Raw genomic sequence first — 27,304 nt, 5'->3', positions numbered from 1 at the left:
GAATGTTGAAACTTAATAATGGAGCTGTGTGCATTGTGTTTGAAGGCTCACAAGCAGGTATTGCATTGGAAATCAGCCAGCACTGTTTAACCAAAGGTACCTGTGCTCATAGTGGTTGGACAGAACTACTGTCAATATAGAATATACACTGTACAGATATAAATACTGTCAGTGTGCTTGTGCTTTGTGTGATTGGTCACAAAACTGATAAAGTGAGTTGTGACATTGAGTTCTGTGTCTGCTGCCTGGGATGTGAGCTGCTGGCACCTTCCATTGCCATAGCCATGGAGTGAGAGTGATGCTGGAGAATCAAACAGCTCAAGGCAGTTCCCAACAGCCCTGTCCTGTTTGTGGTCTGTACAGAGACCCTGGCTGGTGACACCTTCCCCTGTCCCAGTGTCCAGCCTGGCCTCGGGCAGTGCCAGGGGTGCAGGGGCAGCCCCAGCTGCTCTGGGCACCCTGTGCCAGGGCCTGCCCACCCCGCCAGGGAACAATTCCTTCCGAGTACCTCACCTCAAGTGGCTGTTTTCTCTGGCCTTGTAATGGGAAATTCCTGCCCAGTTCTCACCCTCCATGAACTGCCTAATGGAGCAGGGGGCTCCAGGTGGGCTTTGATGCATTTGGGCTCTGATGGAGCTTGACCCGAGAGATGATTTCTGCTGGTCCTTAGCTGCTTTGTCAAGAGCATTAGAGGAGTGCTTGAGGCATGGCACATAGCTCCTGGGGCACTTAATCAAATAAATTTCAAAGATTTATAGAGAATCAGAGTCTACCAGCAAAGAGTTTATTGGCAGAAAAGGGTCTCAGCAGTGCAGTACTTGTGGCGTGGGGAAAATAAAAATGACAAACAAGAAGTAGCATTTTATGTCAAGAGTTGGTGCACAAACCCAGCTTTTGAACCTTTAATATTTTCTTGTTGAGTGATTATCTGCATGCTTTCCTTCCTTTGTGTGGGCGCACAGCCTTTCAGGTTGTTTGTTCCCTGCTGCAGCATTCAAGGAGCAGCAGGAAACAAACTGTGCTCGTTGCTGTGCTCCACAAGGATAAGTTGGTTCTGCTGAAGATGCCCCTGTGGAGCAGAGCAGCCACCCTCCAGCTGCCCCTGAAGGCCCTGAGGGGCACAGAGCCTGCTGCCCACACCCCATCCCCAGGCTGGGCTCCAAGCACGCAGAACACTGCCCTGAGCATCGTCATGAGGGAGGAGGACTGAGCAAAGACATCCTGCACTGACTAGGCGCTGTCCAAGTTTAATTTAAAACATTAATTGGGGATGTGGCATGAAGAATGAAAACACACCATTCGTGTGAAGCAGCTGAGTTGCCCTTGCTGGCTGTATAGAGATCATGGGGAGAGAGAAAGGTCACAGAATGGAAAATGTGGGTGACAACAAGCCTTTGCAAAATAAGCTGTGTGAGGAGGAGTGTTTTGGTTGTGAGGGACATGCTTGGAAGCCAACAAAACAGAATGCCACAGTTGGAGCAGTGCCTTCTCCTTCTCTCCTTCTCCTTCTCTCCTTCTCCTTCTCTCCTTCTCCTTCTCTCCTTCTCCTTCTCCTTCTCTCCTTCTCCTTCTCCTTCTCCTTCTCCTTCTCCTTCTCCTTCTCCTTCTCCTTCTCCTTCTCCTTCTCCTTCTCCTTCTCCTTCTCCTTCTCCTTCTCCTTCTCCTTCTCCTTCCCCTTCCCCTTTCCTTCCTTCTGATGAAATCCTTTCTTCCATTCTTTTAGTATAGTTCTAATGTATCATTTTCTTTTAATATAATATATATCATAACATAATAAACCAGCCTTCTGAAACGTAGAGCCAAGATTCCCTTCTCCTCCCTGGTCCTGGGAGCCCTGCAAACCACCCCATAGTTCCATCAGGGGACTGGCTGGTGAGTGATGCACCTCATCGTCCAGGCTGTTAAGGGCACTGAAAGAGCCAGCAGCCCCACAGCAGCCCCTCAGGATTGCTGTTAGCAAGGGGCAGCCCACTGGACGTTGTGCTGCTGCCCATCAGCAGGAGAAAAGCAAAATACAGGCTAAAATCTGAGCATACTTGGCCCACAGCTGGGTTTTGTGTTGACCTGAGAGTTTTGGAGGGCTAACAGTGGAGCCTTTCCAGTTTTGCTTATTTGCCTTCTATGTAGAATCAGCAATAGTCTGATTCCCTCCCGCAGAATTACTGTTATTAACCAGCATTTGGAAAGCCAGCAGCAAAATGCCAGGGAATGTGCCCAGCATAGACGAGGAAGTAACAGTAATCACATGGAAGCTCCACACTCTGCAGCTCTCCTTCTGAGCCAGCACACCCTGCTGCTGATTTTCAAGAGCAGCTAATTCACCATCCAGCTCTCAATTAGCTTCCAATTGTGACTTTAAAATGTCTGTAGCCAGTTGTGGGCCAGCTATCCAGCCACAGCTCTGCAGATATGACTCACCCAGGGACCTGCCTGGGAACCGGTGTTCTGGCTGTGAAACACTGAGTTTCCCTATGCAGAAAAGCAGCAATCAGGGGGATTGTCAGCGCTTGCTGGTTTTTTCCTTCCCGCTGTGCTGCTGAGCACGTGGACCATGGTGAGCATGGAGGTGTCCCTTGGAGTGGGAGCACATCCTCAGGGGCTCTGGGGAGCGGCAGCTGAACCAGACCCTGTCCCCTCTGGAGCTGAGAGCTGCAGGGGGGCACTGGAGCTGGGCAGGTTCAGGTGGGATGCACAGTATCAGCAAACTGATTTGCCTGCTGGGTTTGGGGCCAGGTTGCTGCAGCCCAGGGGCACGGGGCAGAAACGAGCAGGATGGCGTTGTAAATACGTGCACAAGTGCTGCACAGAATTAGAGATTTGTGATTCTTGCACAGCTGAAGTGGTACTTTTCTTACCACCAGCCAAGAAAGGGAAGCGGTCCCCCCAAAAAAGCATCCCAAGGTGGTTGTGTGGGTGCACCCCAATAGAGCTGCACCCAGAGCACTTTGTGCCAGTGCAGGCAGGCATGGAGGAGACCTGAGGTGTCAGGCAGTGTTTTATTACACAATGCATTTATACAGAGATGTACAGGGGTGCCTTTCCAGCACGTTTGGCCTCAGCTGCGGCCATCACCAGCAACTTCATCTCCTGCCAAACTGGGGCAGGGGGGGTGGCACCTTGATGTCTTGGCCTCTTTCCAGCTTCTTCTCGCAGTCAACCAGGTAATTGACCCCATCGATGACAATCTGGACCAGCTCCACCTGCAATAGCAAGAGGAGAATTGTAGTAGCAGAGAGTTTAACTCATCTGTCAATAACAGAGGGGGGAGTTGGCCTGTGCTGTCACCACAGCAGACAAAGCTAAAAGTGAGGAGGGTCACAGACTTCACACCTCCTCTGGCTCAGGGAGTACACACTGTGCAAAGCCACACAGTAATTCCCTTCTCCTGCTTGCCCTGAACAGCAGAAACTTTCAGTTAGGTCCATGAAGCTATTTCCACCAAACTGTGCTCCCAGAGGAGCAAACCAGCCAGGCAGAAGTCCCTATACAAGGTGATCAGGCAGGAGCTGAGGGGCCTGTTTCAACCATGAGCCCTGAGAGGGTGCGGGGTGTTGCGGAGCACAGCGGCCTGGCCCAGCGTTCCCCACTCTGCACGAGGGGCTGAGGGCACAGAGCCCCTGTGCTGTGAGTGCTGAGCCCTGCCAGGCAGTGCCTGATGAAGCACTGAAGCCCTTGCTGTGTCTCCCCAGCTCCCAAGCCCCAAACACCCCGTGCTTGCGGGATGTGTGAGCACAGAGGCGTGGAAGTAGACTGGGGGGGATACTGGTGCAAGGAGAGCACAAAGGAGGCTTGTCCTGGTTCACAGCAGCCCTGAATGCTGCGGGGGGCTCAAGGTGGGTGTCCCTGATGTGTCTGGGACTGGCAGGAGGGCAGGGACATTGGCAGTGCCTGAGGGGGCTCACGAAGCCCGGCTGTGTCCTTGCCCTGGGGAGAGCAGCCTGCCCATCCTGCAGCTCAGGAATCATCCTGCACCCAGCACTCCTCACTTCATGCCTTGGGATCTAAGTTTTATATTTTTTTATACCCTGTACTGCTTTAGTGTGTAACTCTAAACTCCCTACCCTGTTTTCCCTACTGTTTTCCCATTTTATTCAGACAAAACAATTCCTCTCTAGGCCTGAAACTCAAGGACACCTTATTGTCTCAGATGCAAACAGCAGTGAATTAAGAGGGGCACACCTGGAAAGAATGACTTCATTACCTGAAGCTGTAATTGGAGGATTAACCCCTGAAATGCAAGTGGACCAAACTTTTACCTTTATGAAAAACTCATGACCATCAACCACCTTGGGTGTAGTCCATCGGAGGCTTTTGACAGCCCGGACTGTACCCACTGAAGGCCTCTAATAAATACCTGCTTTTATTCCCCTAATCTTGTCTAGCCCCTGTTCTAGGCAGCCACTCCAAGCATCAGAGTGACACTGCCAGGGGTGGGATGCACTCCAGGCCCAGAGCAGCACCAAAATTCAAAATTCTGCATGGCAAGGCGTGGTGGTGTCTTCATAACCTGTTCCAACAAGGGCCCTGTCCCCAGCAGACAGATGACACTTAGGGACCACAGACCCTGTGGCACTGTGAGGCAGCAAGATAAAGCTGGTATTTCTTAATCTCCATGAAGTGGTTCATTAGCAACTTTTAATAACTGGCTTGTTGAAACCAAGTGTGAAGACTAAATCCCATTGTCTCTTTATTGTGGCAGTTGCTGATTTTCAAGGGATTTGTTTTTACTATAAAGCATTTCAGTGGCTTAGCAGTTTATTTTATTGTCATTTACAGACTAGCTGTGTTGGGAATTCAGAGGTCTGAATTTGCAGCCTCCATAAGAAAACCGATTTCATATTAAGTTTGCATTGACCAGTAACTGAAACAGAGCAGGAATACAAACAGTTTTATCTTGCACCTTTGGGAGCATAATTCAGTTCTGCAAACACATTTACCACATAATGGCATTTATTTAATTATGTACTGAAAAAAAATATCCTATAATAAAACTTTTCTTATCCCCTTGGGTATGTCTTGTCTTATTTAGATTTCAGAGTCTCCAAGGTAGGGCTTGTGTCTTATCTGTTGCCTTAATCCTTTGGATCCTTGCTGTAGGAGGCATCACTGACTTCAGTGGAACTCTTCATGTAAGCAAAAATGTGTAGGCTTAGGCTGTCTGTCAGCAGGACTCAGTTCATCATGCTGTGTAATCCTGTTTTTTATCATTAATGGATTTCAATCTCTGGTTCAAACACATGTTTTATGTTGCAATGCAAGGTGTAAGCAGAAGTGTGTATTCTGCCACCATCTGTTAAACCCAGGTGGGGCAGTTGTTCTTTATCTCTCCCACAGCCAATCCTCCCTCCAGGAGCTCTCTGCTGTCCATGGCCCATTCATCATTAATCACCTTCTGTCCATGGCCCATTCATTATCAATCACCTTCTGCCCATGGCCCATTCATCATTAATCACTGTCTGTCCATGGGCAGGGAGTGTCCCTGCAGGGCTGAGCCAATCCCACCATCCCATGGGGAGATGCCCCGCCCAGGGGAGGAGCCAAGCATTCCTGCCTGGATCCAATCTGAGCTTTGGGACACCCCAGCAGCCTCTGCCCCCTGCACTGCCAGAGGAGCAGCTTTCTGCTGCCCTGCATGGCCAGAGGGAGCCCAGGCCCATCTGCAGCAGCCCTGGAGCTGCAGAGGAAAACTCCCCCCTTGTGCAGGATCCCTGCTGCAGCAGAGCCACAGCTGGGGCTGCAGGAGGGCTGAGCCCCCGTGGGATGGGGCTGGGGCACCCCCTGGCACTCAGGGGCAGGGACTGTGAGCGCTCTGGCTGCGGGCTGTTCTGTGCCATTGCATTTGTATTGTTAATTTTCCTGGTACAGAACTGTTATTCCTGCTCCCATGTCTTTGCCTGAGAGACCCTTAATTTCAAAATTACAATAAATCAGAGGTAGGGGGTTTGCATTTTCCGTTTCAGGGGAGGCTCCTGCCTTTCTTAGCAGACACCTGCCAGCTCACACTAACACAACACAGCTCTCAGAGGACATGTGAGAACAGCCCCAGCTCCTCAGTCCCTGTGGGTGGAAGCCTTGTGCTGCTGTGTAACCCTGGAGGAAGTGTGTGACTCAGCAGTGAAAGGAACACAACAGCCCTCACCAAGTCTTGCTTTAGGGCCTGAGTCCCTGGGTGGGTTAGGACTCCGTGCCTGCTTGCTTCCAGCACCTGCATACCCTCATGGGGATCCTCAGCACATGGTCATATTTGTGCAGCTTGCTCAGGGTTGGTTTTTGCACTGCCAGGACAGGAGCATTTACCAAGCACTTCATGCACGTTATCAGTTCTCCTTTCAGAGAGCATTTCCACTGGACCAGATTCACAAGGAGTAAAAACTGCCATGGTGTCACAGACATCTTTTATGGAAAATCCTTTCCTTAGGATTTTTCCTCCTGAGAAGCTGAGAGGCCTCAGGAGCAAAATGCAAACAATGGTTATCTGCTGCTGTGGAATGCAACAGGTGCATCTGGGATTGGTCTCATGGGGTTGTTTCTAATTAATGGCCAATCACAGTCAGCTGGTTCAGACTCTGTCCAAGCCACAAGCCTTTGTTATCATTCCTTCTTTTTCTATTCTTAGCTAGCCTTCTGACGAAAGCCTTCTATTCTTTTAGTATGGTTTTAATGTAATATCTATCACAAAAAAATAAATCAAGCCATCTGAAACATGGAGTCAGATCCTCGTCTCTTCCCTCACCCTCAGACCCCTGTGAACACGGTCACAGCCATGGATCCAGTGGGCTCAGCAGAGGGACACGGGTCATTGTCAGCACAGATCTCAGCTCAAAAGCAGGGAGGAAACTCCAAACAGAAGGAAGCCCCACGAGGAGCAGCTTACCTCCGAGCGCCCGAGGCGGTCCAGGTTGGAGATGTCGTAGATGTCAGCCACAGCTGCCGTGTCCACGCCGCCGGTGCCGCGCTTCTGCAGCCGCAGGTTCTCCAGGATTTTGGAGAACCTGGGGTCCTGCCAGGAGAAACAGCCTTGAGTTTCCACTGTGCCTCCCACTGTGTGCATGAGCAGAGCCACCGCGGTGCTGCGACCCTCACAGCGCTGCCACAAGGACAGCCAGAGGGGGAGAGTTCTCTCACTCCTTGTGGTACAGCCCCTCTTTGTGCCTTCCCGCTGGGCAGATTGATTTCCACAACAAATACAGCAATTTGCAGCGTTACAGCACGCTCCTTCAGCCATGCCCTATCCCCAGACCTTGTTACACACAGGAGAGCTGGCCCGTGTCACATTTAAACCACGTCACATCTGTGTCCCCTTGCCCCGTTCCAGTGCCGTGTACCTTGCTGAGCCTGGGCAGCTTGACGTGGACCCCTGCCCGCAGCCCCGTGCCCAGGTTGGAGGGACAGGTCAGCACGTAGCCCAGGCGCTCGTTCCACATGAACTCCCAGCCCCGCTCCTTGATCAGCCTTTCCACCTGGGTGGGCACAGGAACAAAACAAAAAGGGGCAGGTTTATAAGGGCCTGATTGCCAGGTGCCAGGGCAGCGGCAGGAGTTTGCGGCTGGGTGCAGTCTGGTCCAGGTGTGGTACAAATGTTGGCGCTCCTCAGGTAGCCAGAAGGATTTATTCACTGCCTCCTCATGACTACTGATGTGGGAAATGGATTTATAGAGAGTTCTCAGGGCCTGGCAGAAGGCTCACACAGCTTGCAAACCTTGAGACAAGAAATGCTGGCTTAGAAATGCCGTGGAGTGGTCAGACATTGCTGAGAGAGAAATGGAGCCAGAAACAAGTTACAAAGGATGGCCTTGTAAATAAGACTGGATACTGTGGGGAAACAGAACTGTGAAAGATGCACTGTAGTGGGACCCACAAGGGGTAATTTTAGATAATTGGCTTTAAGGCATCTACAGCACAGTGTGGCTAAAGCTGACAGGCTAAGAAACTCTTACAGAGTACTGCAATTAACAAATAGTTAACTTCTGATTGTGATGGAGTGATTTATAACATCTGCACTGTTTCACTCTTCTCAAATGGAATCAACATTTTGAAAACACCTCTCAGTTGCCCCATCTCTGGGTCAGAAAAAAGTATAATCCAAGAAATTACCTTGCAGGCTCTTGGCCACTTCACCAGAGAACTCGCTGTTGTGGTGTTTTGGTAAAGCCTCGGCCCATGGAGCCAGGTGGGATTTCACTTAAGAGTTGTGGCTTTTGCCATTTGTTTATAAATCAGTAATTTTGAACCAGGTTTGCAACACAGGTCCCCAAAGGACTCAAACACTATGAAGCAAACAGAGGGACCTGAACATGGGTTTTGTGTTGTTTTCTAGCTGATGTCATGACTCCTTGAAGAGAACATTTGGCCTCTTAAGTGCCATGCTTCCATTATTAGGAGACAACACAGCCTGTAGGTAAGACTTCTAATTAGTAGGTCTGTGACCAGAATTGACAGGAGAGTGAAATAATTACCAGCAGGAACACCACAAGGGTCTACTGCCATTTGGATAACCTGGTATTCTGTTCACCCCTCTGTGCTTGTGCAAACCCAATACCATCTCAGGTCAGTTCTCATCTCCCCCTGAGGAGAACTGGATGCATAAATCAGCTCATGCTCGCAGGACTCCTATGAATACAGCTGAACACTTCAGGTCTGCAGGAGGATACAGAATAAATTACTCTCCTAGGATAATGCCTGTGTTTTGTGAGGGTCACACGACGGGTGGTGGGAAACTAGACCTGATTTTCTGCCCCAGACACCTGCCAAGGGCACAGCTCCCTAGAGCTGCCCCACCACTTTCTATGCCCACATCCACAGGCTGGCACGAGGGGCAAACCTGGGGACAGCACCTGGGGGCTGTCACCACCTGTGCGGTGCTGGTCTCACTGGAATCCCACCCTGGAAACTCTCAGTAACCACCTTGGTGCCAGCAGAGCATAGCTCAGATGGCTTTGTTTTTCTGTGCCCCAAAACACACTGCAAACCCTAACTCTGACCCAAACCATTCCAGGGTTCCTCGATATTGCCTGTGGGACACAATAATACCTATTTCCCTGGTAAATCAACTGTTTTTTGGTGCCAGAGCGGGTGAGAGGGCTGTACTGAGCCCAGACCCAACCTGAGTCATACCTAGATCATCTGGGCAAAACTGTTTTAACCCATACCCTGTCCCAGGAAGCCTTTCTTATCACTGTGATTAGCTAGACTGAAATAATACCCAGGACCCCTGACTATCAGTTCTCAGTATTTTAATCACAAACCCCCATATCTCCCCAAAATAGTGGGTGCTAAACCCTCAGTGCTGTGCACAACCTCAGCAGCTTCCACTCTGCTCCAGGCCTTAGAAACAAGAACCAGGAGGATGGGCCAAATAAAGTCTTCAATCAAGCAAATCAAACAACCCAAACAAAGTGCTTCACTTATGATTTCCCACAGAAGAAAAAAGAAAAAAAAGAAAAAGAAAAAGAAAAAAAAAAGAAAAAGAAAAAGAAAAAGAAAAAGAAAAAGAAAAAGAAAAAGAAAAAGAAAAAGAAAAAGAAAAAGAAAAAGAAAAAGAAAAAGAAAAAAGGTATATTGTGGCAGCAGCTCTCTGGCCACAAAGAGCAGTGCACAACTTTCCCAGGCATTGTCCTTGGGAAGGCTGTGAGAAGATCAGAGAAAATAATGAGAAACAATTCTTATCTTCACTTGCTGCACCTGTTGTTGTGCACATGTGGAATGTGTTATGGAGATTTGTTTACCAAAGGGTGCTTTCCTAATTAGACAACGGTGATGGTGTTTGGATTCAAGGATCAGTTGGGTCCCCCTGTTGTATCATGACTGTCTGTAAGGGCAAGGAATTTCTTAATATTTGTGGTATAATAAAAGACTGATCAGCCTTCTGAGCATCATGGAGTCAATGCTATTTTTTACCCAGCTGGGGGCCTGCGACTACGGGATATTTATTTATTTTCCCCTACAATTCAGCTATTAATCTGCCCGTGTTTCCTGCTTTAGCTGTGTTGGTGTGGGGTGTTGCATGAACTGATGTGATTTCATTTCTTCATTTCATTGCCCCTGGAGATGTCAGCTCAGTGGGAACCACAGTGAGCAGGGCTGACAGCAGTGAACAAGCAGGAATGATGAGCTCACTGAGACACTACCTCTTTTAATCCACGGCAGAACCTTTCAAAGACACGCTTCATGTTGCCACCCTTCTCCATGGAGATCACCCTGGTGTGGTCCTCTTCATTAATCCAAATGAGAAATGTCTTCTCATTGTTGTGCCTAGTCAAGAGGGGAGGGAAAAAAACAATTAATATCTTTAAAAAGGCAAGCCCTGAGAAATAACTGTCAGCATCCTTAGTTTTATCACAGTCTTCCCAATCAGCAGAGATGTTAAAGTGCCACAATGGAGCTGCTGTGAGGGATGGGGGCTGGTTCCACCACGGGATCCCCCATGCATCCCTGTGGCATTGCAGGGGCTCCTGGGCACAGTGTGGGGAGGGCTTTGTGCTGCTGTGGCCCTCCCTCAGGAGCACAGCTGGGGATGCAGCCAGGGGAGAAGCCAAGCTCTGCCCCCTGCCAGAAAACCCAAACGCATGCATGCTGTTGGGAGCCAAGCAATGTGCACTTAGTTAATTTTGAATTTAATTTAATTTTGTTCTCCCCTGCCTCAAGCCCGAGTGTCCCTGGGAGCACTGGGTGTCTGCATCCCTCAAGGGACGTGTCTGGGATCCTTCACGTGCCTTCATTCTGTCCTTCCTGCTCAGCCAGAAAGGACAGAACCACTGGGCACCCACTCCTGCCTCAAACAGGCAGTCAGGGCTGGCTGTCAGGTGCTGGGTCACTTCTCCTGGCCTTTCCTCTGCCTGGCCACTCTCCTACTCCTGCCTTCCTGTTGGGCTCTCTAGCCAGTCACAGTGACCCCAAGAAATGTGAAAAGTCTCTTTTCCCAGCCTGGCACTTGAGGAAGGACTCAGAGATCTTCATTTCTCAGTCTCAAGGTTGTTTGTTGTTTCTTACCTATAAAATTCTTTCTTCTGCCCTGCCCAGGTCCACTCAGCAAGAAAATCTAAGGCACTTTGCCTGCCCCAGGGCAGTGTTATCTTTTTGTACTAAAAACTGCGTGTGCAATATTTACAGTTACTGCCCAATACCCATCACCTGTGTTAGACACTCAGCTTCTACTCTAAACCAATCCCAAAGTGCCAACATCACCCAGAAGATGGAGGCCAAGAAGAAGAAGAAGGAGAAAGGCTGGACATGCCCAGATCCCTCCATCTTTCCCCCTGAACCCCCATTCTAAAAATGCCTAAATCTATTTTTCACCTTGTGATAAATTCACTATCATTCTACTTCATTTGTCGTGGCTTGCAGATCTTTATCTGAGGTTGGTAACTTGCTCCACGGGTCATAATCAAACCCACAGGGGCATTTTGGGCTCTGTGAGTGCCAGGGTCTCTGAGCCCCCTGGCAGGGTCTGGGCTGCTCGGGACAGACAGAGGGATGTCCTGGCTCCTGACACCTTCCTACAGCACGTAGAGGGCGATGGATGGGATCAGACTCTTTTGTGCCAGCAGTGAAATACCACCAGGCTCGAGGCACATGAAAGTGAAAGCTCAGGATCACTGAGAGCCTGACTTTCAGCTGGTCTTTTGCCACATCTCCTTTTGCTTCTTGCATTTGGATCTGGCCAGGGCAGTGCTGAGCAGGGTACACATCCTGTGTCCTGACACTGGGGTCAGGCCAGGTCCAGCCACCTCCTCTTCAGTCGTGCTCAAATGCTGAGGGAGGGTTTTATAAATAGCCTGAGCTTGGCCTAACTCCCCTCCCCTTTCAGTTCAGTGATTGTCCCCATTGCTGTCAGGACCATGCACCTAAACCGTGCCATTGCTGACAGTGCTGTTGGTGGAAATGGTCTGCAGCCCATGACAAGGAAGGATCATCAAAAGCAAAATTATTTCCACAATGTACACGCTTTTTGACAGCAATTTTTTTTGCAAGAGAAAGGCAGATTTTCAAGATACGGCTTACTGAAGTACTTTCCAATAACACTAATTTTTTTCCTTCCATTCTCTCTGGTATGTCACATGTAAAAGAAGCCAATACCCAGGTCTGTTTTATTCAGGAAATCCCTGGATAGCAATTATGCTGCTGGTACTTCTGTTTGTAGAGACAATGAATGGATGCCTCAAGCTTTATCCTTTTCCTCAAACTTCCATTGGGACCAAAGAACCTGCAGCTTGTTGAATCTCATAGGAAGCTTGTTGAAATTAAAAAATCCTCACAGTTTTCCAGCAGATCGCTGGGTTTGGGGGTGATCAGGTGTCAGACTAGGTGATTCCTCAGAATGCTTTTTGCCTGTTTTTCCAGGGTTAAAGCATCTGGCAATGCCTGCAGTGCAGCAGGATGGATGCACTGCACAGCTGCCCCATCCTCTGCTGTTGGTTTGGGCTCTCAGAGCTGCTACCCCTTCATCTCCACAGCAGATATTGCATTTGGGCCCAAAATCAAGTGTGTTGGGGCAGTAGAAACAGACCTAGAACAGAGCAGGAGATCCAGCTTCCCTGCTGGTCTCCTTTTCATCCAGCTCATTTGGAAGGAAAGGGGCGCTTTCAGCCCCGGGAATTCAAGCATTTCTCTTTTTGAAGCAAGCCGGGCATGCTGTGAGCGCGGGGCCCGGGTTCGTGCAGGGTTAGGACCAGCAAGGAGGTTTGTAAGACAATCCTGGGGCAGGAGATGGGAGCCTGCGGGTCACAGCACCTACCAGATGCCCCTGGCGTCCGGCCAGTCACGGGCCATGCCAGCACATGTCAGCAGCGGGGACACGGGCTTGTCAAAGAGAAAGTGATCCTGGGCACGGGAGACAGAGAAAACAGAGCACAGCTCCAGTTTATCCAGGAGGCACCGTAACCCTGTCCAGTGCATGCTTGTGAGGGCAGTGGAAGCGCAAGCGAATCGCACAGTGCGGCCTGGGAACCTGGTTCCTCTGCTGGAAATTAAAATCTCTTTACCTGGGAGATTTTCTCAACTCTCACAGATGCTGGCTGATATGTTTTGCCAAAAACATTTTTCAAATGCAGGGAGGGGTGGGTGCTGGGGTCTAAATCCACATGTAAACAGCAAAGGATGCTCTGGAGGACCTGGCTCCAGAGATCTCCTCTGCATTCAGACACATTTCAGCATAGGAGAAGTCAACGAGCTCTTAGAGAAATTGGGAAAAAGGAAACAACAAAAACCAGACAATAACAAGAGCTAGTTCTGAAAACATACTTCTCCAGCATGGAGAATTAGATATTTATTCTGAGCATGAACTCAAGGTAGGAATTGAGCCTTTGGAATCATAGGCTCGTTATATTCCTTAACAGAGATGCTGTTTGTGACTTAATAAATGTAGCACATGCTGTGCCACCAGCTTGCCCCATGCCTACTTGTTTAGAATTTTTTAAACAATTTGCTTAGGGTTCCACCACCACCCCCCCCTCCCCAAGAAAATACGTATTTTATATTGATTTTCATGTGCGTGCCAAAAAAACTAGTATTTCTTAATTCCTTCAACACTGCCATATCAAATGTCGAGGGCTTTTTGCTGGCAGTGTTTTTGATTTTATTCCTTTTTTTTTAAACCTAGAGCTTAACTAGAAATAGTGAGGCAATCTATCCAGAAGGCATATGACGTGGTAGACACATTGATGTGCTTTAGTTAATTTTTCCCTTAATGAAGAATTAAATCATTATTTTCCTCATTTCACTTAGGTTTTCGTCTTTGAATTTTTTGCAATGGACACGATGCGTGCAGAACCCCAACCGTGCAGGAAGAAAAGGTGTAGAGTTCTCTCTGTTCGTCAGAGGGACACCAAATTCCCTTCCTCAGCTTGCTCCACTTGACACTTTCCTTGAAACAAAAACCCCCCTTTTTTTGCAAGAAAAGAGATCTTACTTTTCCTCATGAGCATATGGCCCAAATCTGCAAATTGCCGAATGCCTTCTGTGCCGAGTGCAGTTCAAGTAGCCCTGATTTATCTCACTGAAATAAACCCTGCTCTTGCAGGGCTGAGATGGAGCCTTTGCAGGCTGGCAGGAAACCTGATCCCACAGAGGGGCCAGGTCTGAGCTGCTGGAGGGGTGAGCACTGCTGTGAGGTGAGGAATGAATCTCAGGCCACAACATCAGTGTCTGATCCCTACAAATTTGTGTTATCAATCATGAAACAAAAGAAAACGAGATAAAATGCTGTTTCAGTGAAGCCTATTCCACTTCCCACAGGATTTAGCCTTAAACCATGAAGGAATTACATTTTTCACATTCCCGTTTCAACCTCTACATCCTGAAGAGCTGTCTCCTGCTGAAAATAAAACCTGCAACAGGTCATCAACATCTTGTTAATAAACGTATCACCACAGACATTCAATACTGACCTTACATAAATTCTTAACTCCTGGTTAATCCAGACACCTGGTTCCAGGGTTATAAATAGTTATGTTACTTCATCAGCTCCCCTTTGGTTGATGTTATGGAATAATGTGCCATGAGTATAGCTAAGAGTGTATAGCCATTCCTTTGGACACTTAAAATGCACATTCAAGCTTTGTTTGACACGTCACATGCTATGACAAAATCCATGGTGAAATCCTTGTCTTTCCATCTGTGTGACAATGAAAACTCCTGTTGTGGGCCTGGTCCTTCAGGCCTTCATTTCCCTGAGCACAATGACAGGGCTGGGAAAAGGTCACCTAAGTGCAATAGGCTACAGCTACTTTTGGGAAATTAGAATTTGTGTAGTGTTCGCTTATGAAATTACAGCCAAGTTTTGGCAAATTAGAATTAGCATCATTTTGATGTAGAGAAATCACAAGCAAAGCCCCCCACCGCCACAGAATGGAGTAGAGATCCCATGTAAAACCTATCTCGGTGCAATACTTTTAGTTAGAATCATTAATACAGAAAGTATCACAGTTTGCTCAAGGAGACGACCAAGGAAGGGTCCTGAATTTACCTCTTTACTTGTCCACAGAGGTGACAGCAGCCACGTGGATTTGATTTGACACAGGCCTCACTCTCTGGCATATAAATCCACGCCTCAGACCCACACAGTGGTGTACTTAACAGAAATACAGACCCTGGGCGGCTTGCTAAATTACAAGCCTTGACAGCCCATTAGGCACAGGTTAATGATGCTGTTATCCCACCGGGCAGTGTGCGCCCGCGGGCAAAGCAGAGATTGAACTAAACCGGAGCCTACGCAGGCGCTGCTGGCGTGTTGGGGAAGATGAGACAGGAAAGCCTTACAAATATCATTGCTTGGCAAAAGATTTTGGGAATATAGAAACTATAAGCGAGATGGAAATGAAAGCCAGCTTTGAGGTGCCTCAGTTACTGAACAACTGGAAAACAATGGTGTGGCCAGCTGAAGGTGATCCCCTATTGATGGAACAACACCCTCTGCTTGCAGACAGCTCCAAGGCTCAGAGCAGACCCTACAGCTTGGCAGAAGGGGCTCAAAGAGGAATTTGTAGGGTTTAACATGTAACACAGGATGGTAATGTAATGATTCTTATAGGCTGTATGGAAATGCTAAAGGATTTGTATGTTGTACTAGATTGGTTAGTGAGAATCAGAATATTCAACACAGAAGAAGACTTATGGTATTGTAATGGGAACCTCTCATTCTTTCTCTTACTCTTACTCTTACCTCTTGTCTCTTAACCTCTTGTCTCTTAGCTCTTGCCTTTTATGCTCTTACCCCTTTTAGTGTCTTACCCTTTTACTCTCTTACCCTCTCACCCTCTCTGCCCCTCTCTTCTCTGGGGCCTGCTCTGAGCTGTGTCTGGCAGCTCCCAGCAGGGCCCTGCACCCAAGCCCTTTGCAATAACCCCCAAATTCCTGACCTGGCTTCAGAGATCTCTCATCCCCATTCATCCTGACCGTGCTACCCCGTCAATCCTACGCCGGTGGACTTACATCGATGAGCTGCTGCTGCTCGCGCTCGGTCATGCTGGTGAGGCTGTAGTACTTGCCGGCCAGGTCGCCGCGCAGGCCGGAGAGCGCGGTGACCACGACGTTCTCCACCTCGCGGCGCTCGGCGCGGCTGCACGCGGGCGGCAGGCTCAGCCCGCGGATGCTGCGCCCCGTGCGCACCCGTGACGACAGCACGTAGCGCTCGTCGAACTGCCCGTGCGTGATCTGCGGGGGGGGAAACAACCACAACGATGGTATTGGCTTTTGGATTTATGCGTGCGATAAGTCCGTGGCGGAAAACGACCCGATGGTATTGGCTTTCGCGTTCATGTGCGCGATAAACCCGTGTGGTTTGCGCTAATCGTTGTGGCTATATAGGTTACGTGGTAAATAGGTATCACAGAATCACAGAATCACGGAATTTTTAGGTTGGAAGAGGCATTTAAGATCATCGAGTCCAACTCATGTTCTAACACTTCAACTAGATCAAGTGCCACATCCAGTCTTCCCTTAAACACATCGAGGGATGGCGACTCCACCACCTCCCTAGGTAGATGATTCCAGTGTTTTACCACTCTTTCTGTGAAAAACTTAGTGCTGACAAAATTGAAACAGTAATCAATGTTGATACAGTAATTAATATTTGGAAATAATTAAACAGTTAAAAGGTGTAATGCCAAGAAAGAAAGGGAGAGGAGGGCGTTCCACACACATACACCCCCACCCCCCACCCCACCCCTTTTCCTGCAGACATTCAAGGCAGGAAAAAGTAAGGGATAACAGTTACTAAAAATTAACGGAAAGAAAGGAAAATCTGGTTGGGTCCCAGGAAAATGTTAATTATATGAGATTTATTGCTTGGATGCTTTAATATAATACTATCTTATATTATGTTAGCTTTGGCTTACATTATAATAGCTTGATGCACATGTGTAAGCCAAGGGTGAATTAAAGGACATTGAGGAAGAGGAGAGGCCTTCATCAGTGATGACCCCCAAAGAGTGGTGCGACCACCAGAACCAGTGGTGGAGCATGTGTGGTAAAGGTGGTGATGAGGGCAGAGGTGGAAGTGTGATGAATCGAAAATGGGAGGAGATGGCATCGATGGCACAAAAGGGGGAATTTTTGCTTGACAAGCTTGTATGTGAGGTGGCAGGGCTCCAAGGACCCTGCACTCTGTACCCCGCGGTTATTTTTTTGGTTTATGCTCTAGTATTGGAACCAAATTACCCCTTATTTTAACCAAATTATATTGTCAATATTTCAAATGTATCCGATTTTAGATATTCTAAGCTATTCAATTAAAATTGCTGCTACCTTTAATATTTTTTGGTTTTTTTGATGATGGGATAATTGGGCAAACATAAATCTGTGTGATAAATCTGCAGTGGAAAACGACCCAATAGTAGTTTATGTGTGTGATAAACTAGTGTGATTCTTGCTAACCGTTGTAACTATATCGGTTATATATTTTAGAAAATATTTGTTTTAAAGTGTGGCATTCGCATTTTCTGAAAAAATCCCTTCTGTCACCCTGATTTTTCTAAGCCTTCTGATGTTTACATTCTTGTAATGAACTTTCTTGCGCACTTTATGTAAATAACTTATTGTTTTGCATTCTTTTATGGAGAAGGAGAAATTTGATGGACTGTTGGTTTGTCCAGTGTCATTGGAGGAGTAGCACTGTCATCCTCCAATCCACTGTCACTTTTGGGGAAATCTATAAATGTTGGAGTCAGAATTAAACTCTTCCCTTTTTTGCCTTGAGAACAGCAGTGTGTGTGTGTTGTGTTATTTCGTGTCCTACAGTGACACCCTTTGCCCAGGGTTTTTCTCCTGGGAAGCTGAGAAGCCTCAGAGAAAAAGGAAAACAATTCTTATCTCATTTGCTTCTCCTGTGTTGTGCTCACATGTAGAATGTGTTTGGAGATTGTTTACCCACAGGTGATTGTTCCATTGGATCCTGCTGTGAGTTGTTTTCACTCTTTGGCCAGTCAGGGCCAAGCTGTGTCGGGACTCTGGAGAGAGTCACGAGTTTTCATTGTTATCTTTTTAGCATTCTGTAAGTATCCTTTCTGTATTCTTTAGTATAGTATAGTTTAGTATTCTTTAATATTACATAGTATCTTAAAATAATAAATTAGCCTTCTGAGAACATAGAGTCAGATTCATCATTCCTGGCAAATACAATAAAAAAATAATAGAGGAACAGGAGATGTAATTAGTGCCATGAAACAGATGTTTTCAGATGTTCATGGGAAAATAGGAGGCAGGATGTAGTTTGAGATAAGTAACATCCCAAACGGAATAGGCCTCGGGATAATTAGTAGGCCTTGAAATGGACAAAATTGGGATGATTCCAGGTATCTATGAAATAATAAGGCTTATTTTTGGAATATAATGCTGGCTTCTATGACACAAGACTTGGGGCACATGTGCAGCCGGAGGGATTGTTCAAAGGACAGTGATGATGAGGAGAAGCCTTCATCAGAAGAGCCAAAAGACCCCTTAGCAACAACTAAGGGGAGCATGTGCTGTGCAGTATGGTGACACAGATTTCAAGAACCAAAAATAGGAGGAGGAAATTTACAGGAGAATATTGATGAATATATATTAGCATACAGTAGATAAGTTGTGTTTGGATCCTTTTGCCTTTTGTACATGAGGCAGAGTGAGAAAAGCTCTCCCCCACACCCTGATCAATCAGTTTTGCTTATGTTTTATCCAAACCACAGCCAAATTTCTTTTTGTATCTATCTGCTTGATTATATTTGATTATATTGTTTTATATAAAATTGCTGCTCAATCAAAATTGCTGCTAAATTTTAATTTTGTGGTTTATGAAATTAGACATATAGGGTCCTCATTCATAACATGTATTGGCCTATGCATGTTGTTAGTGATTATAACTCTTTAGAGATAGTATCAATTATAACTTTTTCTATCTGCATGTTAGTGTGAAAAATATAATCTATCAGCTTAAGTGTGCACTGTGTGGCTTGTCGAAATAATAGTGTAATGAATACAATATCTGGGAAAAACTAAATTCACTTGTGTTAAAATTTTAGAAGTTTAATAGTAATGAAAGCAGTAATGAAAATAGTAACAAAAATTAGGACAATAAGAGACAATAAAAAAGAATTACAGATGTCTGGGTGCCTGGTACTCTGCCACAGAGCACACCTTGCTAACAAAGGATTACCCCTTAAAAGCTGTAGCCTTTTGCATATTCATATATTTCATACATGATTCAAACATTCCTTTCAAAACAGGGTATTTCTGCTTAATTTCAGCTTCCCCCCATCTTGTAAATCAACCTTCTTGGTTCCTCGAAGTCTGAACTTTCCCAATAAGGAGGCAATAATTCTTTTCTTGGAATCTTGGTGTCTGGTTTTGTTATCTCTACCAGTTAGGATAATGCAAAGAAATTCTTGGTTATCTTTTCCATTCCTTGAGCTAGTTACAAACATCACATGGTTTCTATTTTAATATTATGCTATAGTCTAAAAAGTACATTTACCACACAAAAAGAGAGTAATACAGCCCTACTTAAAAGAGATTAATACAGCATAACTTCCCAACATAACACATATAGTATTCATTTTAATATCTGTGAAGAGCCAACCATATAATATGCATCTATAACAATATTTATGTATTGCTTGTGGAAATAATAGTGTGAGGAATTTTCTGTGTTGTTGGAACCCTGGATGCTGAGAATTTTAAATTTTCTGTGCTGAAAGGCACAGACCCACAAAGGAACACTGCATTTGACCTGAGGCTGTGAAAAGGCTTCCAAAATTGATTAATAGCACAGGTGTGTATTTGGTTAGAAATGTGTGATCTCACAGGGTGAAAAAACTTATATTTGGGGTTTTAGTATATGGGAGCCAAGATGGAGAATTTTGGGTGTGGACTAGCTATCTTTTTTGCACCTTCTTCGTCCTTCCTCTTCACGAATCTGGGTGGTTTTCTCTAACAGGGTGAAAGATATCTGCATTGTGGGTTTTGAGTGATCACAGCTGGGTTAGAAGCATAAATAATACAGATGTCAACTGTTTATTGGCTAATTATCAATAATTTATTTATTATTATTATTATTATTATTATTATTATTATTATTATTATTATTATTATTAGGTAATTGGGACTTAGGTAGCCTTGAACAGACACCGTTTTGGGGCACTTTCTGGACTTTTTAGGGAGAGCTCACATCTTGTGAGTTTGTAATAGATAAGGATAGTAAACTTCAGAGCGAGACTGCAAAAACATTTCCTGAGCATTATTCACCCCTGACCCTGGTGCAAGAAAGAGCCTGGCATTCCAACGCTGTGTTATAGACCTTAGCAAAACATCAGATCTAAAAAAGGCTTTTGTGTAACTAAAAACAGTGAAAGACAATCCGCTGACCAACCTGTCCAAGTGATATTATATATATTATATTATAGTATATATAAAACTGTGACACAAACCAGAGCACTGGAGGACAATTAGGGAATACCGTGTTAAATTTAAGGAGGACGTACCAAACCCTTATCAGAGGATGTGAAAGAGCAGGATGGAGACACAAGAAAAAATAAAATATATTGACCTGGCACCCAGCATGTCATGCAGACAAGCTGGAGTGTGAAGAGGTTGAACAAAGGAGTTCCCTGCTGAGAACAAGGGATGCAGCTGACAGGGCCACGACTGGCATCCCAATTTCCCTAAACTTAAAACTGGGTCTCCACGGCTGGATCAAGAAAAAATGAAAGTGCTGTTGCACACAGCACCATCACTGGAATAAGCATCTCAGAGCCTTTCCTGTCTCGTTGATTTATTTCAGTCCTACCTTGGATGCATCCAGGTCCGTGTGATGCCTCATTGTCCGTGGATCGTAGCCATTGTGCCTAGCTTTAATGACAGGATCAAAAATCTCAGCAAACACCTGAGGAGGCAAGAGAATATAGAGAGAGAGTCTGCAGCATCACAGGAACATGCTCAGAGCAGCTGCAGGCAGGCAGAGGTTCCTGTCTGCAGTCACCACAGACAGGGACCCAGCAGCCAGGCTGGGGTTTGGGGTCCATTGCCAACCACAACACACACCCAGAGCCCCCCAGCCTCTTGGCTCTTGGCTCTAAGCCATGCAGGAGTGCCCTGAGTCTTCCCTGCTGTGGGGGCAGTTGTGGTTTGAGCCCCTGGGCTCAGGTGTGCCCCAGCAGAGCCCCTGCAGGGGAGCGGCACATCTGCACAGGCACCCCAAACCCAGCGAGTCTGGAGGGGCAAATGTCCCAGGCCCCCTCACAGGACAGGTGAGGCTGCAGAGGAGCAGGCAGCAAGGAAGCAGACCATAGGGTCAGTAACAAGGAGATCTTTCTTTTGTTTTCCACTTCTCATTGCGGAGCTCAATGACCTGTCCGCCCTGATGCTGTTTGTCTTCAGTATTCCTCGTTTCCAAAGTGATGCCTGGCACTGCCCAGAAGACATTTCTGCTTGCTTCTGCCTCTGCTGCTTCACAATGTGATTTCCACATTAGGTTCATTTGGTGCGCATCAGAGTTGGACAGTTTTCCCATAAATTTGGTTTAGTTTCAGGAAGGAGGAGAGCTGCTGGAGGCAGGGAGCAGCTGCTGCCAAGCAGGTGCATTTTATTACCTTCAGCTACAGCAGAGGGGGCACCTGTGGTAATACCACATGTTCCTGCTTTTCCTAATGTGGAAAAGTAGGGAGAAATAGGGAAAACAAGCCTGCCCCCAGTGTACCCTCGGGGACACAACTTGTCTTAGGAACATGCTCCATCCTGGGAATCTGTGATGGGAACGACCCCACGAGCACAGGCCCAGCCAGTCCCGCGGAATCCTCTCACCTCATAGGACTCCTCGTCCCCAGCCACCATGCCCACGGTCTTGATGAAGGGGTGGCCAGGGTTGTCCACCCCGGTCTGGATGCACTGGTCCAGGGTGTACCCGTTGGGGGTCATCTTGTCCCTGAGGCGGGAGTAGATGCCCGGGGTCAGGCACTCGGCCATGCAGTTGTTGTGCTTGCGCAGGTCGGGGTAGTCAGCGCTGCAGGGACAGAGCACAGGAGAGTGTGATGCCATGGTTTGCCTCACACACCCCAGGTTTCTCCATGAAGATTCCTTCCCCAGATGTGTCAGCCTCTCCTTTCCCCTCCCAGCACTGTCTGTCACTCCTGGCATTCCAGAAGGGCGTTGGATGATTGGCAGAATTCCAAAGATGCCCTCCACCCCTGGAGGACGTTGGGCCCTCCAGGTGTCCTTTGTCCCTTTGTCCCTCCCCTCCTGTCCCTGCTTGGTGGCTCCCTGCCCCTTCCCTGCCCCTCTGCCCGGGGTTAAAGGAGCAGCAACCACGGGCCCAGGGAGTTCTGTTGGAGGAGCTGCTGTATTCAGAGGCCTGTGGGCCAGAATAAAGCTCTGGATCCAAACCCTCCATCAGAACCGACTCCTTTCCTTCACCATCGCCTTAAAGCTTCTCCACCAAGGGAAACCTGAGCTCCTCAAGCCTGGACTTGTCTCCACGTGCTCAGCTGCAGCATCCAGCCAGCCAAAGGTGTCTGTGGGGTGAAACCCCACACACCCACAGCCAAAGGTGTCTGTGGGGTGAAACACCACACACCCACAGCCAAAGGTGTCTGTGGGCTAAAACACCACACACCCACAGCCAAAGGTGTCTGTGGGGTGAAACCCCACACACCCAGCCAGACCAAAGTGTCTGTGGGCTAAAACACCACACACCCACCAGCCAAAGGTGCCTGTGGGGTGAAACACCACACACCCAGCAGCCAAAGGTGTCTGTGGGGTGAAACACCACACACCCAGCAGCCAAAGGTGTCTGTGGGGTGAAACACCACACACCCACAGCCAAAGGTGTCTGTGGGGTGAAACACCACACACCCAGCAGCCAAAGGTGTCTGTGGGGTGAAACACCACACACCCACCAGCCAAAGGTGTCTGTGGGGTGAAACACCACACACCCAGCCAGCCAAAGGTGTCTGTGGGGTGAAACACCACACACCCAGCCAGCCAAAGGTGTCTGTGGGGTGAAACACCACACACCCAGCCAGCCAAAGGTGTCTGTGGGGTGAAACACCACACACCCACCAGCCAAAGGTGTCTGTGGGGTGAAACACCACACACCCAGCCAGCCAAAGGTGTCTGTGGGGTGAAACACCACACACCCACCAGCCAAAGGTGTCTGTGGGGTGAAACACCGCAGTGCTGCTGTTTGGTCAAGCAGCAAGGGCCAGGCAAGCCAAGGCACATCCCATCCAGCTATATTGGTATTTTTCCAATACCAAGGCATTACTGTGTGCCCTGGACAGTCACACAGAGAAACTTCTGTCTGAAGTTTCTCTGATCTGCCTCATGATCTGTGAAAGGACAGAAACTGGGAGCACCACAGAGGCCCTGGTGAGAATCTTGGCTTTGCTGGAGATGGTTGCTCGCCAAGATCCTGAGGCCTGAGCAGTGCTTCTGGCCTGCCAAGCTACTGTTTGCAGGTGTGTTTGCTGTATGCAACACTGAACCCAGTGAAAGGAGAAGGGGCACCTTGCCCTTCTTCCCCTGCACCTGCTTTTGGCAACAATAGCCTGGAATTTCCCTACCTTTCGGCCTGGTTGGACTTTTCTGGGGTAACTTTTCGCGGTCCCCACATAAGACCATCGTGACAGACAGACTGAGATGGGAGAAGCCTCTCTCTCAAGGACTGAGACATGAAACCCCTAAATGGAGAAGCTCCCCCTCCTCCCAAAGAGTGGGACTGAAACCCCTCACCTGGTGAGGTGTGTGGGGGAGCCAACCTGACCAAAGCCAGACGTTTGCCTGCAGGTGTGGCCAGTGGACCAAGAAGACAATGGTTCTCACCTACTGCTGACTATAAAGAGCCTATAAAGGCTTGAGCAGTGTCTTTGAGATCTCCCCTGACATGACCGGACAAACTTCATTGACTGGACTTCGAAGGACTTTGTTGTTCTACATTTGGTAGCTGTATGCCTTCCTTTCTCTTCCTCCCTCTCTTTTCCCTACTTTTTTCCCTTTTCCCCCCATTCCCCTTAATGCATTTGCTGTGGTCATTCAATAAAGGTGCATTTGATTTTGATTATCACTGCAAACCCCTGTGCAGTGTCGGTTTTTTGCACCCTGAGATCAATGAAGCAACCATCACAAATCCCATTCGTAAGGACAGATAGTGACATCACCCTGGGCACTTTGTGAAGCTAAAAGTGTGGTTATCCTTGGTCTGCTTGCTGCATTGGGTTTCAGGAGGGAAGGAAGGTGCGGGTGCTGAGCGTACCCTGCATTGTTCTGTGCTTTGTGCTGTGGGGCCATCAGGGAAATGGGGCACAAAGAGAGGGCACCGAGCCCCAGTGGCACATCTCAGCCAGGCAGGAAAGAGCCCCAGCACTGATTTGTTCAGCCAGACAGAGATTTAAGTTCAGATGAAGAGGTGCCCTGTAGTTCACAGCCCCAGGTGCTCTCACAGCCTCGTGGAGATCAGAGTGTGACCTGCCTGCTGGGCAATGCCTCTTCTGAAATATCAGGGCTTGGTTTAATTTGGCATTATTATTTCCAGAAAGCTGCAAGGTGAATGAAGCCAGGGAAAATAAAGATGTTAGGCTTCAGCAAGGGATTTTTCAGCTCTGTCAGTCCCCAGCTACCTTGTACTGGCAATGATTTGCTTTATGTACAACTGTGGTGCTTCTCTAAGAATATATTTTAGCTAGGATTGTATAAATTACTTAAATAACAAAAGAAGTCTGTCAGAGCATGATCCGCATTACCTTTAGCAAAGTCAATCTATGGAAAAAAAGGCCTGTAATTAATTTCTAACCATCAGCCAGTCGGTTTGTAACAGAATTAGGAGTATTTCCAGTACAGCAGTAACACAAAGCATTACTACTGCTTGCATGGAGAAAATATTTTCACATTTTCCTGTAGCAGGGTTGATACAATCAGCAGATCTAATAGTTGGACCTGCAAAGCTGTTGGTTGGTGATGAGTTAAATGTAATGATATAGTACTAAACTTGAGGCATATATTGAGCTTGTTGTCATTCAGCAGTGTTGGTTTTGGTTAGTTTGGGGGCATTTTTTGAGAGCTGATATTATCTCAGTGATGCCTTAGGATTGTAGCTTTTATATTTTTCAAATCCTGTGCTGCTTTAGGGTATAGCTCTGAGCTCCATAGAGCTCAAGAGTTATAGAGTGTGAATTAGTGTCTTCACATTTTAATCAGACAAAACTATTCCTCAGAGGCCTGAAAGTATAAACAAAAATGAGTTGGGGGGTAAATGACTTCATTACCTGAAGATGTAATTGGAGGATTAACCCCTGGAATGCAAATGGACCAAACGAATAATTGCGTGAAAAATTTGTGACCATTTTTTAAAATCCATTTTGGGTGCAGCCTCTGGGAGGCTTCTGACAGCCCAAGGTGTTTCTTTTGAAGGCCTTTAATAAATACCCACTTTATTATCTTGATCTTGCCTCTGTTCTAGGCAGCCACTCCAAGGCATCCTCACATCCTGGGCAGGCTGGAGCCGCCTGGACCTGGAGGTTGTTATAAGTACAAACAGCTGCCTATTTTTTTTAAAAGGTTGCAGAGTTCACAGGTTGGGCGGGTTGCTGCCAGGGTGGAGTTCTAACTGTTTGTTATTGTAATCACTGGTCGTTTTCGTTAACTACCTGTTGTTGATGATCCTGGTTAAGAATTACACCTTTTGTCAAGTGACACCCTGCTGCTTCCTGGGACATGGCACCCAGACGGTGTGAGGCAAAGGGAAAATTTTCCAGGATAGAAATACATTTTAATTTAGGTGAAATGTACATTTTTGAGTGGAGTCTGTGGTTAGAAACCATAGTTATTTAGCCACACTGCAAGGTCTAAGCTCAGTGAAGTTTCTTCAGTGAAGGACAGAGATAAAGTGGGGGAGACAGAAGATGATAGAGAGAGACAGGGACTGCTGTAAGGGCAAGTCAGCCTGACCCCGGAATTCTTTCTGACAAAAAGAACTAGCGGTAAATGTCATGCGAAATCCATAAAAATGACTATGTATGAACGTATTGTGAAACTGTATGCAGATGTATTTGAGAGGAGGATAAAAAGGGACCTGGAGTTCCCAGAGGTACGCATGTCATTTTAGGGGAACGATTCCCACATGTGTCCAGCGCTGTAATAAACAGACTGGCTTTACAACTTTCCCAAAGTTGTGGAGTACTTTTTCTTTTCTCCACAAAACAGGTGGAGGGGAAGGGCATCGAGTCAACATGCAAATGACACCAGATCCAGCATGCAGTGGGAGAGACCCCTCACCAAACCTAGCCAAAAACCCCTAAAACAGCAGGCCTAGACAAAATTGACGAATCAAAGTGATGTCTGGACGTGAGGAACGAAGCCCAGAGCCTGCAGAGATGCTGAGACCTTTTTTGCCCCTCTCCACGAGGACCTTGGCTAGAGGCAGGACCCTGCAGGCCAAACTAAAAGAACAAGGTGTTATTCCAATGCTTTCATGAGGATGGAACCTCCAACTCTGCTTACAGACCATGGGACAAAGCTGGGAGGAAGAAGAGTGCGGCTTTGCCCCCTGGTCCAGAGGAGTCCCTCCTAGGAGCAGTCGTGGCATGAGCGTGGTTCTCCCCACCCGAGCTGACTGCTTTAAATGAAGTCACTAACAAGGAGAAAAATCTCCTCCTGTGTTTATTTCAGAGGTGCTGTCAGCTCTGCATCCCACACCCGCGGCTGGGGGGCTGTGGTGGCACCCCGTCCCTGCCCACCTGTGCTGCTTACCTGGGGGGGAAGAGCTTCCTCTTCTCCTGCACGGCGGCGCTGACGGAGTTGTGCTGGCCCAGCAGGTAGCCCGTGGCTAGCACGCCCGTGCCCGCGGCGGCGAACAGCGCGGGCGCCGCGCGCCCCGCCAGCAGACGGCAGAAGGTGCCAGCCATTCCTCTCTGCAAGGAGCACAGACACGGTCAGCCCGGCCGGGAACCGCTCCCTGAGCGTTGTCAGCGCTTCTGGGTGTTATTCTAATGTGGTGTGGTTTGGGTAATGGGTGGTTGGTGCAGACATATGTTCCAGATTGCAATGCAAGATGTTTTCCATTACCATCTGTACAGCACATTACCTTTGCCAAGTGGGCAGTCTGCCTTATCTCTCTCTTTGAGTGACCACATTCACACCTCCCTCGGGAGGGGACATTGCTGATAACAGACTATTGAATGTCCCTGCATGGCTGATAAGAACTATAACATCCCATTGGGAGATGTGAGCCTAGAGGGAGGAGCCAAGCATTGCTGCCCAGATATAATCCACAGGGAGGAGCCAAGCATTGCTACCCAGATATAACCCAGGGGGAGGAGCCAAGCATTGCTACCCAGATATAATCCAC

At 47.6% G+C, this 27,304-nt stretch overlaps 1 protein-coding gene across 1 annotated transcript; it reads right to left on the bottom strand.

Moving 5' to 3' along the window:
- Positions 1-2,986: 2,986 nt before the first annotated feature.
- On the bottom strand, positions 2,987-26,861 carry CKMT2 (creatine kinase, mitochondrial 2). The gene is made up of 9 exons (XM_058043859.1): positions 26,707-26,861; positions 21,769-21,967; positions 20,756-20,851; positions 15,928-16,149; positions 12,734-12,819; positions 10,128-10,251; positions 7,326-7,460; positions 6,875-7,000; positions 2,987-3,200 (listed from the first exon to the last, which is right to left on the bottom strand). The coding sequence occupies exons 1-9, from the start codon at positions 26,859-26,861 to the stop codon at positions 3,081-3,083; spliced, it is 1,263 nt and encodes a 420-aa protein (XP_057899842.1). The 3' UTR covers positions 2,987-3,080.
- Between the last annotated feature and the right edge of the window lie 443 nt (positions 26,862-27,304).

This window comes from Melospiza georgiana, chromosome Z (assembly GCF_028018845.1).
Source record: "Melospiza georgiana isolate bMelGeo1 chromosome Z, bMelGeo1.pri, whole genome shotgun sequence".
In the NCBI taxonomy this organism is placed as follows: domain Eukaryota; kingdom Metazoa; phylum Chordata; class Aves; order Passeriformes; family Passerellidae; genus Melospiza; species Melospiza georgiana.
The sequence above is the reverse complement of the archived record's forward strand: the minus strand, read 5'-3'. Positions and strand labels throughout refer to the sequence as shown.